Source organism: Lutjanus erythropterus, chromosome 22, assembly GCF_056507025.1.
Source record: "Lutjanus erythropterus isolate fLutEry1 chromosome 22, fLutEry1.hap2, whole genome shotgun sequence".
Taxonomy (NCBI): domain Eukaryota; kingdom Metazoa; phylum Chordata; class Actinopteri; order Lutjaniformes; family Lutjanidae; genus Lutjanus; species Lutjanus erythropterus.
The window spans coordinates 23813400-23828511 of record NC_139338.1 but is presented as its reverse complement, the minus strand read 5'-3'; the positions used below and the strand labels follow the sequence as shown (position 1 = coordinate 23828511).

Below are 15112 nucleotides of genomic sequence, written 5' to 3'. Positions count from 1 at the left end.
TTTTTGTTTTTGAAATATTAATTCAATGCGGCTGTCCCCTGGTGCTTTTTGTGTCAGGACTCATTGAAATTTATTTTGAAAACATGTTCATTATTATTATTATTATTTTCTCTCATACTGTCATAGTGTGTTTTGTTTCAATTCGTGTGCGAAGGCGAAGACAGATTCATACAGAAAACAGGAAACCGCACTACATCTGTCTAAGAAGTAATAACCCCTGGCATTTACTTATCTACAACAGCCTTGTGGTAAAATTGTGGTTTTGTATCTCATCCTTGCTTCTCTGGCTCAGACTTGTGCCAGAATCGAGGAAAGGCTACTGTTACTGCATAAATCTCAAGGAATAATGTTCAAAAACGCCTAAAAATGTCACAAAACATACTTTCTTTATCAGTCCTCTTCCTGCCTGTGACTGCTTTATTTAAGCCTTGTTTTTGCCTTATTTTACATCTGTTATTCTGTTCTATGAACGACCTGCTGTATTACAGAAACTTCTTAACTTGCGGATCCTGTCTTAACTGTCTGGTAACCATGGTAACTCGCGTTAGGCCCTGATACATGAGGACAGTCATTACAGATAAACAGTTCTTATGTCAGTGTTCGTATCCTGTCCTAAGTCTAACTTTTCCACCAATTTCTAAATTACTAACTGGCTAACAATAGTGCTTGCTAACAGCAGCTAATGGTAGTGTTAATTAACAATAGCTAACAGTTGTGTTCATTAACAGTAGCTAACAGTAATGTTCATTAACAGTAGCTAACAGTAATGTTCATTAACAGTAGCTAACGTGTTAATTAACAGTAGCTAACAGTAGTGTTCACTAACAGTAGCTAACGGTTGTGTGCACTAACAGTAGCTAACGGTTGTGTGAGCTAACAGTAGCTAACGGTTGTGTGCGCTAACAGTAGCTAACAGTAATGTTCATTAACAGTAGCTAACGGTTGTGTGCACTAACAGTAGCTAATGGTAGTGTTCACTAACAGTAGCTAACGGTTGTGTTCATTAACAGTAGCTAACGGTTGTGTGTACTAACAGTAGCTAACGGTTGTGTGCGCTAACAGTAGCTAACAGTAATGTTCATTAACAGTAGCTAACGGTTGTGTGCACTAACAGTAGCTAACAGTACTGTTCTCTAGCAGTACTTACAGTTGCTGTTTGCCAAAAGTAGCTTACAGTAGTGTTCACTAATAGTAGCTAATAGTGCTGTTTGCTAACAATAGCAAACGGTTGTGTTCACTAACAGCAGTAGTTTTTACTAACAGTAGCTAACAGTACTGTTCTCTAGCAGTACCTGTGGTTACTGTTTGCCAAGAGTAGTTTACGGTAGTGTTCACTAATAGTAGCTAACAGTGCTATTCGCTAAAGTAGCTAACAGTAGTGTTCACTGACAATAGTGTTCATTTGGTGCATTCAAATGTGGTTGTGTTTACTGTGTTTAAGGGTTGAACAAACTATTGTAAATCCAACAAAATGCACAAAAGGGCAAATACTTTCTTAAAACGACTGTGCACTGCATTCTAGCTAACACAAGAGAAACAGGAGTAAAAAGTCCATTTACTGCAGACTGTTTTATGCTGTGGATTAATACACATTTGTTGCTCTATTGAATATTTCCGGTGAGACTGATTTAAGACAAACTGTGTCTGTGTTCATGGTAATGAAGGAAAATGTCAGCCAGTGCAACAGTGTGGCTCATTCATGTGTTTTTTTGGACAACAATGGAGCTCTGTGGCATAGAGGAATAAGATACAGTATATCATTTTTAGTTTGGGTGTTTTGAAGGGATTTTTTTGGCTTTAAACAAAAGCTACAACCAGACTTATCCATAAAATGCATGCATGTATCAGAGAGGCTGATTGCACACACGTTACCCTTTAGATGACAGCCAAACTGCTCTTGCAGGCTGTTGCACCTGTTCTTGATCAAGTTAAATCTGTGTCTGCGATGAGGTGTAAAACTCTGAGCAAATCTGTCTCTTTAGGTTTCTGGCAGTGGCAGATGGTAGTAGCCTACATGCTAAAAGCAGCAGCCTTAATGCGATCATCATACACTTGATAAGCAGATTCACACTCATGTTATTCAGTGACTTGTACACTGCGGATCAATCTGTTCACATAACTCCACATGAGGAGGAAATCATGCCGCAGCACTGAAACCCCCTAAAATGACTGCGAGCAGTTGGCATCAACTGTGTGACGGGCCACATGTCAACCTCTGGCAGCGTCCGACTGGCCGACCCCGGAGGTGAGGAAGCCCAGCTGAGGCAGCGCGGCGCGGGGAGTCAAACACACGGTGCATTAAACAGGAATCAAACGCCAGCCTGTGCCGCTTTTCCTGCCTTCTGATCCGAGAGCGTGACATTCTGTTCATGCATGCTAATGATGCTTTCAAAGAGTGAGCGGTTATCACTGCGTCTACCTGCACCGTCCCTGTATTCTGTGTGTATCCTTTAGCAAACAGCAGGCAGACAAAGTTTGCAGCTAGCTGGTGAACATAGTGAAGCGCTTAGCTGCTTAAAGCAACATTATGTAACTATTCTAGCTTAAAATAACAGCTTCAAACTTATTTTTATGCTACACTGACTTGCAAGAGGGTGAATGGCGTCTCTGTCATTCCCATTTTGCCCTTGTGCGCCTGTTCTTGCACTGTGCAACTTTGGTGGGCGGTTTGCAACAAGTGTGTAACACTTTAGGGCACTAAGTCACACTCACTTTTTGTGAAACTGGATCATATTTCATGGAGAAAATGTTTTCTGTTTTTGTTTCCTCTGATGTCTTCTGGCTGCTCTGCCTCAACTCCCAGTGATTTACAGAGATTAGAGGCAGGACAACGTAGCTTCTGTTAGCTAGTTAGCTTAGCCATACTGCCTGGATTTGGGGCTCAGAGCACCAAGGAAGTGTCGATGTTTACAGTGCTGGCGCGGGAGCTTTGGGCCACTGGGAGGAGGAGGTTTTCATGGTGAGGGCGGAGGGAATGCTGGCAGAGAGCGGTGCTGGTGGCGTGCAAGAACTGGAGAACCTGGAGAAAAACCACGCGGACATGAGGAGAACATTCAAACTTTGCACAGAAAGGTCCTGCCGCTGACACGAACTTCCCCAGCCGGTGTGACTTACAGTTCTTTTTACTCAGCAAGCAAATGAGCATTTAATTGGTTATAATAATGCACCTCCACATGTCAGTGTGAATGAAATGTTACTTTGACCAACAGATGGAGACCTATCCAAAGACTCCAAGTCTAAATTTTAGATTAAAAGTTTTGAAATACTGGCCCCTGATTGTGTTTTGTGCATGCGACCTTCCTATCCTGGTTTCAGACCTGGATCCAAGGTCTTATCACGGATTTGAGAAACATGGATATGCTACCTGGACTCCTGGATACTGTGTCATGTAAACACCTTTATCCAGGCTACTGAACATTCTATTGGTACAGAACTGAGTGGTTGCCATGGTGATGGATTCAGATGCAGTTACATACAGATGACCAAGCGACCTGGATACTGTAAGAATCACGCATGCAGGAATATGAACAATCAGGTTTCTCAGTTTCAACGTAAATGTCATATCCTGAATATGATCAAAACCAGGAAACCTGCGTGCATGTAAACACAGTCACTGTCCGGGCGCCAACATCTGGCCAAGTTGCACCAAACGATACCTAAATTCGACACTTCACTCCCGTGGGCCCTCAGCAATAAACTCGCTACGTTTGAATGATCCCCCCACAAAAAAATCGACGAAAACAGACGCGCACACAGATTCCTCCCTCATATACACCATAAATCTAAAAGCTCTTGCGCAGATGTTTTCCTGAGTATAAACTGTAAGACTGTGAGACGTTAAGGACGGCATGTTTCACAAACTGATTGCAGACTGAATTATTACCGTGACACAGCACTCGGTGATGGTATTTACAAGAAAAGGCTACAATCAATGATGCATAGTGAATGTCTGGTGTATAATGTGCTCTGGGGTCAAAACAAACATTCATCCAGGACAAATGTGCACAGATGCAAACACACACACACACACACACACACACAGCCACACATAGTGCAGATATCTGGAGGGGACAGGATGATGTAATATGTGACCGCGGAAAGGATGAGGGCAGAGGTGGAGGCAGCAGGGTGTCAGAGTTACAGGTGGAGCCGTTCCTTTCAAGTCGAGGTGAAAAGCCTCGGAGGCGGCGACCTTGGACTTAAAGGTCCCTGGGCGGGACTCATAAACAGGTGTTAGAACAGCTGTAATAGAACAGTTCCTGGCTGCAGCGTGTCACGGGGTGAGGGGGAGGAGAGGGAGATGGATGAGCGGACGGTAGAGGAGCAGTGCGTTGGATTCAGACCACCATGACGGCCCACATGGACGGGGAGTGTGCATTCCTTCACACTAATGGGGCTATTTGGCAGATAGTTATGGAAATAAGTCCTTGAGTGGATCTGTTTTAAGGAGCATAACAATTACTGCTGCATTTATAATATAAAATACAGTGAACTTTATACAGCTTAATTCATCAAACATTAGTGTCTGAGAGCTAATAACTGTAGTCTTAAGTAGCTAATATTTAAGGTCAAGATTTAATATCTTTAAATTAAATTTGTGGGAAAATTTAATGCCAGTTTAAGTTTAATATAATTCAATCTTCAGCAGGGTAGAAAAGGTTAAAAAACAGCATTTAAACAGATCATCATGGGCTACCGAAAACTCCCTATTCCAAAGTTAGCATATGATCAAATAACAACTAAAAAATATATGTTGATGCAAATTCTTTGAACAGAAGCACAGAACATGATGCAGTTACTCTGTGGACGTGTGACCTGAAGAGGACGGGATCTGATGGCACAGATTTCAAGTTTGAGGAAGAGAGAGAAAATAGCGAGGGGAGAAAGAGAGGAGCCAGGCCAGAGAAAGCAACAGGAAGCGGCCAGAGTTCGGGATCATTTAAAGGCGAAACAAAACAAAAACTGCACAGTCAGGGTCCGTCGTAAAAACGAACAATATACGACCACCTACAACCTAAATTAACCTTCAGTTTAGCAAGTTTTATTAAATGTAAGAAATGTTACAACATCCTTTTTGCTCATTATTTGCCTCAGGAGTAATAAATTAAAACTTTGTGTTAGTTTTGTTGGTAAAATCCCCACACTGTGTCTTGTGTGTACTCACTCAGCTCTGCGATGCTGCCCACCCGGGTGGCGAGCAGCGACTGTTCCAGCGTGCGGAGCTCGGCCTGGGTGTATCCCTGACACTCCCCGGCCCGGCCCGAGCGCTGCTGGTCCCGGTGAAGGTTCAGACTCTCCGGCAGGCTCAGGACACCTGCAGACGGCACAGAGAGAGCGGAGGCGAAAGGTCAGCAACGGATTCAACTTTCAGGAGGGGGGGTGGAAAGAGAAGTTTTCATCTGCAGCACATTTCAGCTTCTCACTTTCTGCTGATCACATTAATCTGTGACATAACAGGGGAATGCAAACTGTAAAGCAGAACACAAATCAGCACTTCCAGTTAAAATATTCAGTTGGCGAGCTCGATGCAAAACCCTAACACTCACTTCACACGCAGCAGCCAGAGAGCAAACATTTGTTAAAATGATTAAACATGGAGACAAAGTCGCAGGTTAATAGCGGACTGCCCTGTACATCTTAATTCTTTGGCGAATACATCACAGCTGCCATCATGAGCACAAACTCAGAGTGAGTGTTTGAGTGAATGAGATGTTGATTTATTTAGTCCCCGGTGATGTGTGGCAGCTCTTTTACACAAAGGTTTCATTTTAAAAATAAAATTAAACGACATCAAATACTTATCTTTGCCATAAATCATCTGCGGTGAATTTTGAGCCCTCCTGTAGGTGATATTACTCTCTGTTTGGCTTTACGCCCGACTTTTAGTTCACAGCTCTAATTTCAACAATTAGGCAGCGAGCCACGTTTGTTACTTCAAAGCTGCAAAATGAAAACACAACCTTAACACTGTAAAAAAAAAAAATCACACAGGGATCAACCGGTGTTTTCTCATGTAGATTAATGTAAATATGTTTTATTTATTGAAGTGAATTAAACTTAAAATTTCTATTATTTCTTTTCAGAACATTTCAGAAATTTAAGCCTTTTGACTTAGTTAATTAAAATTTAATAAATTATAATAAATGTTATAAATGTTGACCAGTTGGTTCTACTTAATATTTTAAGCTTACTGATGATGTTTCTCAACTACAAATTAATTAATATCAAGTTTGTTTGACTAGAAAAGCTGATATATTTTGAATTATTACAAAATTAACTCAACTTGTCTTTTCAAATTCAGTCAACTTGAAATTTGTGACCAAAAAATTTGTTGGGTCGTTTTCTCAAGTACAGCTGAGTTAATATCAAGTTTATTTGACTAGAAAGTTTATTTGCTTTAAATCGTTACAAAATGACCTCAATTTGTCTTTTCAAATTCAGTCAACTTAAAAATTCTGACTGAAGTTGTTTGCTTAACTTAATATCTTAAGCTTATTAAATATGTTTTCTCAAGTACAACTGACTAAATATCAAGGTTATATAGAATTATTTGTTTTGAACCATCACATCATTTTGTCTTTTCAAAGTTAAAGTTTTAACGCAGCCCAGACACTAACTTTTTTAAAGGTTAAAACAAGTTTTTTTTTTCTTACAGTGAACATAAACAGCAGGATGTGTATTTTCCTTTTGCTTCTTGTGATCACAGGTGTGCTCTGTGTTTTTTTTTTTTTTTTAAACACACAAGGTGCAGCAGATGATGTTGGCTCGAGAGTATTAATCCATTTAGGTGCTGTTACTGCAGCCAGGCTTTGTTTAGCCGCGGAGAATGGCTTGTGACAGATGGGATATTGAGTTTTTCGCTACAGGAGAATGGAAAGCAACACCCTGCCGAGTGCTAATCCTAATGACATGGCGCAGGGGAATACGCCGTTTCTCAACAAACTGTAATTACAAACATGGAGGAACTTAGTCAATTTGTCTGTGCGGTGTGATGCCAGCATGTAAGACAAAAGATCCTCGCAGAAGAGAGACAGTGCAGCGGGCTCAGGAGTCTCTTTCTGGAGGAGTTTTCCCTCCATGGAAAGCAAGACTCCGGATTCCTCCCACTATAGTACGTCCTCTCCTTCCCACAGTGTCCAGCCCAAGAATTCCAGTATTCCCCAGTCCCTCATCTTCCCACAGCCTTTTCCGGGGAGGTCGGCTTTTTTTGGAATCTCCAAATAATGTTTATAACAGCTTTATTTCTACTGACCAGTATTGATGGAACAGCTGGTATTAGGGCGTGTCTCAAATGGGATTCCTCGCGTGAAACTGAAACAAAAAGTGATGTTTTTGTCCTGCGGTATTGTAGCGCTTCTGTATCCTGCAAACAATGATTTGGTGATCTGCAGGGAGGAGGAAACCAACCGTTTCAAAGATTTCTAACTGCTGTTTGAACAGAATTTAAATGACTATATTTCAAGGTGAAGTCTGGAGCTACATCACACAAATACAGTGATTTAAAACTCTCGAGAGGGTTATGAAAAGACATTTGTATGACACATCTTTTGACATGCAAATCACCAAAGCATCGCTAAGTTTATGAATTAAAGATATTTTGCCAGTACATCACCTCTTTAAGAAGTTAGGTTAGTGGTTTTTGTAAGGATTTTTTTTATTGGTTTAACTTAGGATTTGGTTTATTTGGACCTTAACTAGAGTTACGGCTCAGAACTTTGCTGCAAATAAAGTACAAATAAAGTACTGCTTTGAAACAAAATGACCTGAATCTTTGGGAGCTGGTTTCACTGGAGACATTCAGAGTGATTCTAAATGGCTTTGAAGCAATTACACCTGGCTGCTGCTGCTGTTTTGAATGCTGATGAATGTTTTTTGACATTTCACTTTGTTTTCCTTGTAAATTGTTATATTTCTGCTCGATTTCAGAGAGCGCGTAATTGTGTCGCTGCCTGTCTTAAAGAAAAAAAATCTCAATGACACCAGTGAAACTCCTGGTTAAATAAAAGGTTAAATGAAAAACAAAACAGGAAAAATAAACTGGATTGATCGCACTGCACATTCACTTCACAGTAATTCATCAGGGGAAAATGTGGGTGTGTAAAGATTGAGAGATTCAGATACAGAACCACAGATTCAGATTCATGAAATTTGGGAAAATCAATTCAGAAAGGCAGACCTTTCAAAATAATCCTCGCTGCCTGCACTCCTGAGTTTTCAGGTTGAGTAAAGTTAAACTTCAACCAACATCTGTACTATTACTTGATGTGCGTCCTTTTGCCACCTCCGCCAGAGAAACCCCGACATCGAGGGGAGGCCGCATCAAAAAAAATTTTTGTACCTCTCTGAAACAGACAATCTGACAATCGCGGCCACTTCGTGCAGCGACTGTCCAGGTGAACTGAGGTGAGAACAGCTCTCAATGTTTTCACCCTTTTTTCATCCCAGAGATCAGGGAGGCGGCGGGGGAAGCTGTGACGGCCTCACTTTTACCTTTTAAACACGTCTTACGCACCGTTCCCCTCGAGCACGGGCATTAAGTATGTGTGAAGTGTGAAATGACCCCCCTTAAACCTGCATTAATGGACAAGCTGTAAACACACCTCTGACATTTTTGCACCTTTTAAGTTGTTGTAGCGAACTTGTTAGCAATTATCTGCTGATTAAACACAGAGAACACAGAGAGAAGCATTTGTATTCTTTTGAAGTTGTGTTTCTGGACACCTGATGAATGTGAGCTGCCCTCCTCCGACTCCTGAGGGAAATATCTCCCTGATAAATGCTCCTCCAGCACCAGCTAGTTTCTAATGCGTCTCTCTGCTCTGTGGTGCCGTGCAGGTTTTCTTTTTAGCAGAGGTAAGATCAAGTAATTTTCTCAAGTCTTTGCGGTCAAGTCACAAGTCAAGACTTTGAGTTTTGAGTTCTAGTTTGAGTCCAAGCTGTTGCATCTTCATCTATAATTTTCAACTCAGATTTTGCATTCAGTTTGTTTTTTGGTGAGTTTTGAATAAGAAGAACAGGAGTTCAGTAACACAGTTAGCTACCCTGCAACTTGATTGGATCCTGGCGGAACAAAGTGGATACGGTGAATTATAGAACCAGTTTGTTGGCTTTAGTGGCGTCTGGTGGTGCAGCTGAATAATGCTCGTCTCACTCTCCCCTTCCAAGCATGCAGGAGAACCTACAGTGGCAGCAAAACTAGTGTAGAACGCAGAAGGCCCTATCTAGAACCAGTGTTTGGTTTGTCTGTTCTGAGCTACTGTAGGAACATGACGGTGCAACTTGGCAGCCACCATTAAGGAGGACCTGGGCTCTCAGTAGATATAAATGTCTCATTCTAAGGTATTTACTATATGCTCTATGGTGGAAGTGATTTGTTTTTCCCTCCTCCTCCCGAGTCATTATTGTTAAAACACAAGTTCAATTGCAAGTCAAAGTCAAAGTCATGGTACTCGAGCCTTTTTTCTTACTGAAAACAGCTGCGTCTGGAAATGGCACTAAAGTAGGCTGTAAAACCAAAGCAATGACTTCAAAGATGCTGAAAATACTGAAGGGAACCACAGAGACGAGCGAATATTCTCTGAACAACGCCCCTCAGATCCATGTAGCCATTCAAGTCATTGTTAATGTAAATTAAAAAAAAAAAAAAAAAAATCAATTATAGCAGTTTTAAGTTTGTAATTAAACCTCTAACAGCAATGAGGCCGGCTAAATCCATTTCAATGAATATGAATAAAGACATGACTCAATGAGTTTTATGGAGCTGAATTAGGACTAATGCATGTTTTTTCAAACAAAAGGTCGAGGATCAAGAGGGACTCTGGTAGTTATTTTCAATAAAAAAAAGTCTGAAACTGCAAAGTAAACAACATCAGTGCTGCAATATGCTCAGCTCTGCAAATGTCAAGGGAAAGCAAAGCTCCCCCCTCAAAAAAGAAAAAAAAAAAAAGTTAAAGTAAAAAATTCTGAAAGCAGACGCCTCATGGCAAATAGAAAAGCAGGAATTCCTCAAATCTCGGGTAAAAAGGAAGCTGTCAGTTCCTCTCCATCTCCCGTCCCAGAGTGGAGCCCAGAAATCTCTTTAACGTCCTCTAATCACCAAAACCAGATTTCCACTCGCAGCTTCCTCCGCTGGAGATTCTGTGGCTTTTTGGAGGGAAAAAGGTTTGAATAATTCACAGTTCTCTCCGTAATCAAGCCTCCATCTTCACCGTCGCCACAACAACTTCTTTTCCATTTTTCTTCCCTACTATTCTTTTAATATAATCCTCTCTTAGAAATAAAGGTGCTAACTAGAACCATAAAGGTTCTTCAGCCCACATGTGAACCTTTTTTTGGTCCTTGTTGCAGCTGGAACCTTTTCAGAGGCTTCAATGTAGAACCCAACATAAAGGGTCACACCTAGAACCATCTGTGAAAGGTTTCACCCAGAACCATCGATGAGAGGTTCTACAGAGAACCCCTCTATGGTTTAATGGTTCCACTCAGAACACTCTCTGAGGATTCTATTCAGAGCTGTTCCACCTTCTGGGTGCTAACAAGAGCCCAACAGGGAGAACCTTTATATATCCCACGGGTTTCATCTAGACCTTTTGATGTTTAAAGGGTTTTATCTAGAACTCAGACAGGGGTTCTATCAAGAACCTTTTTACATTCTAAGGGTTTATCTAGAACACACGAAAGGGGGGTCTGCTGAGAACCTTTTTATATTTTAAGGGTTTTACCTAGAACCCACCCATGGGGTTCTATCAAGACACCTATTACATTATGATACAAAAACCAAAGGGTTTAAGAGTTACTTTAGGGGTTTCCATAATCCTTGAAGAACTCTTTCTTGGGTTCAGTGGGTGAAAAGGGTTCTTAAGTCTTACAAAGAACCCTTTTTTTTAAGTACATAGAACCCCTACTGAGAAACTTTTCATGTTATGGTACAAAGCACCCTTCCCGAAAGAGTTCTTCAAGGATCTCAACCATGAAAATGGTTCTTAATGGAACGCTTAGACCACTTGAGAAACCCTGCCTTGAGAAGCAAATGGTTCTGGGTAGAACCTCAGCCCTTTAGGAAGAACCTTTTTAGTACCTTTATGTCTAAGGGTGCAGGGAGGCCTTTGCTGCATTATTCATCCCGTCAGATCAAGACGTATAAACAAGTCTGCAGCTCTCACTCTCCCTCCCACTTCCTCTACATGTTATCTCTCACCAACACTTGGCTTCTCCACATAGAAAAAAAATATTTGATCCTAGGTGCTGTTTGTGTAATAAACATCAGAGGTGAGGAAGAAGTCAGTCTCGCCCCGTGGAGACGAGGAAAGAAGGAGGCGGCGGCGACGGAGGGAAGAGATTGGTGGGGGGGGGGGGGGGTGCTGACACAAACGTCTGATTAAAAAATGACAACAAGCAACATGAGACAGGCGTGTTTTATAACCTCATATTTCAACCGCATCTTTCCGTGACCCCCGAGGCAATTGGAGGAGCTCAGTGGTGTACGTATACTCGAGAAACAGTCTAATCCCAGATAAACAGATATGACCTGCATTTTCTATTTCCTCCTCATATCTATCGCCGTCGGGCAGATGAAGACGGAGACTGGGTCACGGGGACAAGACTGCTTTAAAGCTCCGAGCGGCGTACCGAACTCCCCCAGGTCATATCTGCAGAAATACTGCCGCTCGTGCAAAGCATCATAAATAATGTACAGTATATCGAGCCGTACGGGCATTTGCACACAACAGCTGTCTGTATGGGGATAGATCATTTGAGAAAAAGGTTCAATTTTGCAGAGAAGCAGAGGAACAAACATACAGCAAAAACAACAACACCAAAAAAAAAATCACATGGCCTAGAATAAAGCAATTAATATAAAACTCACAGCTTGAAACTGAGGAACAAAGATACTACTCTTTGATATTATCCAGCCTTTAAGTCTGCAGACGCCGCCGTGTTAATGAAGCAACTTCTCGACCAGGTTTTTGATGTTTACATGGCCTGATGAGTCGAAAATGGTTCAAGAGAAGAAACAACACAAGTATGGCTTCTGTTCAGTTTTGGAGATGCTAAAGGTTCAACTCAGTTCACTCAACTCAGACAAAACTGGAGTCTCTGGTGATGCAAAGTTGGTTGTTTGACAAGTAAAGCCATCTTGATTGTGCTGAAGTCAACAGCACACACGTCTTTTGAATAAACTGTATGAAATGACTGTCCTGTTAGCAACAGAGCTATGCTAATGAAGCTGCTAACCAAACAGTTGCAAACTGACAGGTTTATTTAGCCTACTTTTTTACTAAATTAATGATGTTAATCATGTAAAAAGAGTTGCTTTCCAAAATGCTGAACCATTGAAACTATTTGGAAATAGCATTTAGCTAAAATACATTTATAGATAAAAATAGAAAATACTGAAAAGCGCTGCCTGGTATGATTTGGTCGCTCACTCAAACATCCAACTGTGAGATGAGTTCAGTGGAGCGAAGGCTGCAAACCTCCTAACAAATCATTACTCAGTGTTTACTGAACCTTGATGGAGGTGAATGCAAGCATGACCTGCCAGATTTGTCCTTTCTATCAATACATGAGCTGACGACCTTGTATCTTCAGAGTATCAAACTTTCCAGAAACTCAAGGAGAAAAAAAAGCCACGATTTCAGCCTCATGATGGAAAAGTTCTGAAAGGGTTTTGAAAAGATTTCAAGCGACAGAGAGGCGTGATCCTGCAGCTAAAAATGAAAACACAACAATCAGCTTCACAGGCCCAAATCGCCTGACAACACTTAAAATATCTCAAGTGTTTTCCCAGATCCGCCACATCCACCACCACCACAGAGGAAGAAGGATCTGAAGTCCAAGAGCCACCAAAGAGACTGTTATTCCGGCTTCAGAGGCAGCGCGCACCAGTTTCACAGGTACAATGTGTTTTCGAGGAAAACAGCCCTGGTTTAATGGCACACCTTGACATTTTCAAGTATGTTTTTTCTGCACCGCACTTGTTGCTAGACACATGGTGAAAAACATTTCTATATTTGTGAATTACTCAAAAAAAAATATCCTTGTTAGGTTTTCTCACTGTGCCAGAGGTAATGCATCATTCCTGCCTGAACCTCTGCTGCCAAATTTACCAAAGTTTGAGTCCAGAACTCTCACACTTTTTATTGTTAAAGTAAGTACATTCATGATATTACTGAATATAGGTAGGGTTGCAAATAGCGCTAACCTTTATAATTGATTTATCTGCTGATTATTTTCTCCATTAATCATTTCAAACTGAAAAAATAGTGAAAAACTGCAATCATAAATTACTTAAAAGCTAAGGTGATGTCTTCAGCATTGCTAATTTGTCCGACAAACAGTCCAAAACAGTCTTGTGCAGCTCACGTTAGCGGTTGGTCTTAGCTGTAAATGCTAGGAGAGGAAGAAAAGAATAAATTGGTATTAATAAGTAATAATGATCCTTTTTTGTTATGATTCCTGAATTGATTTGTTTATATATATATATATAAATAACTAGCGCTTGGTCTGCTAGCTTGACGCTAACGCTTTTACTAACTCTATTATACATTTTATTTGCCACTTTTATATGCAGTCATGTTCAGGGTTTTGTGAGGAAAGTTTTCAGGTTAAAATTTCTATGTGAAGAATGTTAATCGAAATGCTGAAATTGTGATGTGTGCAGTTTTAAGGGTCTCTATTAATTTTGGTCTAACATCACATTTTGTTTATTCTTATGGCGCCAGCTTGATGAGCAGGAGCAGCTAAAGTTTACTTCAAAAAGTATTTTACTGACCACTTTTACACGCTGAACAGCAATGATGCTGCTGAAATAAAATTCAGAGAGACTGACTGATGTGATGTGCAGTGTGTTTTTTTTGAAAAAAGGAATCATGATATACAGTCTCTCAAAGTGCCACCACTGAATTTTTTTATTTTTTGCTAGAAAAATGGTTTCTGATTAGTTTTCTGTCAATTGACTGATTGAAAAATACGGCTCCCAGCTTTTAACTATGTGGTTTTTCATGCATTAACAAATGTGACACAACCAAGTGTGTGCATGTGTGTGTGTGTAATTAAAAGCTCATTATACAGCTCTTTCTGTCTCTTGCATGAGAAAAGCACCATTTAAAAAAAAAAGGTCCTTTAAGAAAAGAAATGAGAGACGGGACTGTCTGGAATGTTTGAGATCAAGCCCAGGGCGTAATGGGATTTCGTGATCAATGCCGTCTCTTTACATGATGGACAGTCAATCCCTTCTGACTGTCTCGACCACTCAAGAGCAGAGAAAGCTCCACTCCTTAACCTCTGAACAGCCTCCTCAAGAGAAATCTCTGCTAAACGAGGAAAACTTTTAAGAAAATGAACAGTAAAGCTCCTCGATGATGACATTTTGATCCGCAATGAGCCTCGCGCGGGCGCCGAGCCGAGCCGCCGCTCCTCTGCATGACAAGCCAAGGTCAATTAGGTCACCGTGAGGCGACGGACCATCAGCTCCAACATGTGCAGGTGCTGCGGCACCGTCCACACGGCTCAGCTCCCTTATTTTCTGCAGGAATGTCCAATCGATTTTTCTGTAGCGAGAAAGTGGCGCTCTCCCCTTGTCAGTGAGAAAACTCTGCCGGAATATTAACAGGTAGTTGCCATAGCAACAGGCGAGTGCTGCCTAACAGCGTAGTGATTGCCTGAGCTGGAAAAGCAGCATTTCTTTTTTTTTTTTCTTTTTTTTTACTGTAAGTGAAAAGCACATAGACGAGAAAACTCTTGAGCCCCAGAGCCACATCCACATGGATGACCGGCCATGTAGCAAAAAGCATCTCATCATGGGGGGATGATTCAGTCGGGTAATTGCTGCATCCAGTATACCAGTGAGACATTTATTCTCTCATCAATAATGAATGAATGTACTTGGGACTCAGACCACATTAGCAGTGAAATGGCCAAAATGATTAAACGGCCGACCCAACTGGCTAACTGCAAATGTCAAGCCGTAGATCCATGACCCCAGCTGTTGGTGGAGGCCCACAGCAGTGGAAGAGAGCGCTCCGAGCGAGCACAACTGCACCCGGTACGATCCCATTGTGCATTCATGGCAGTGGTGTGAGGGTCTAATTAGTTATAAATGTTTTAAATG

General features: G+C 41.2%; 1 protein-coding gene across 1 annotated transcript in view; it reads right to left on the bottom strand.

Annotated features, from left to right (window-relative positions):
* The window catches only part of abtb3a (ankyrin repeat and BTB domain containing 3a), a 257524-nt gene that overhangs the window by 72682 nt on the left and 169730 nt on the right, over positions 1-15112 (bottom strand). The window contains exon 2 of the mRNA XM_084710907.1: positions 5165-5314. Coding sequence (XP_084567033.1) covers positions 5165-5314 — 150 coding nt within the window. The remainder of the gene's footprint in view (positions 1-5164; positions 5315-15112) is intronic.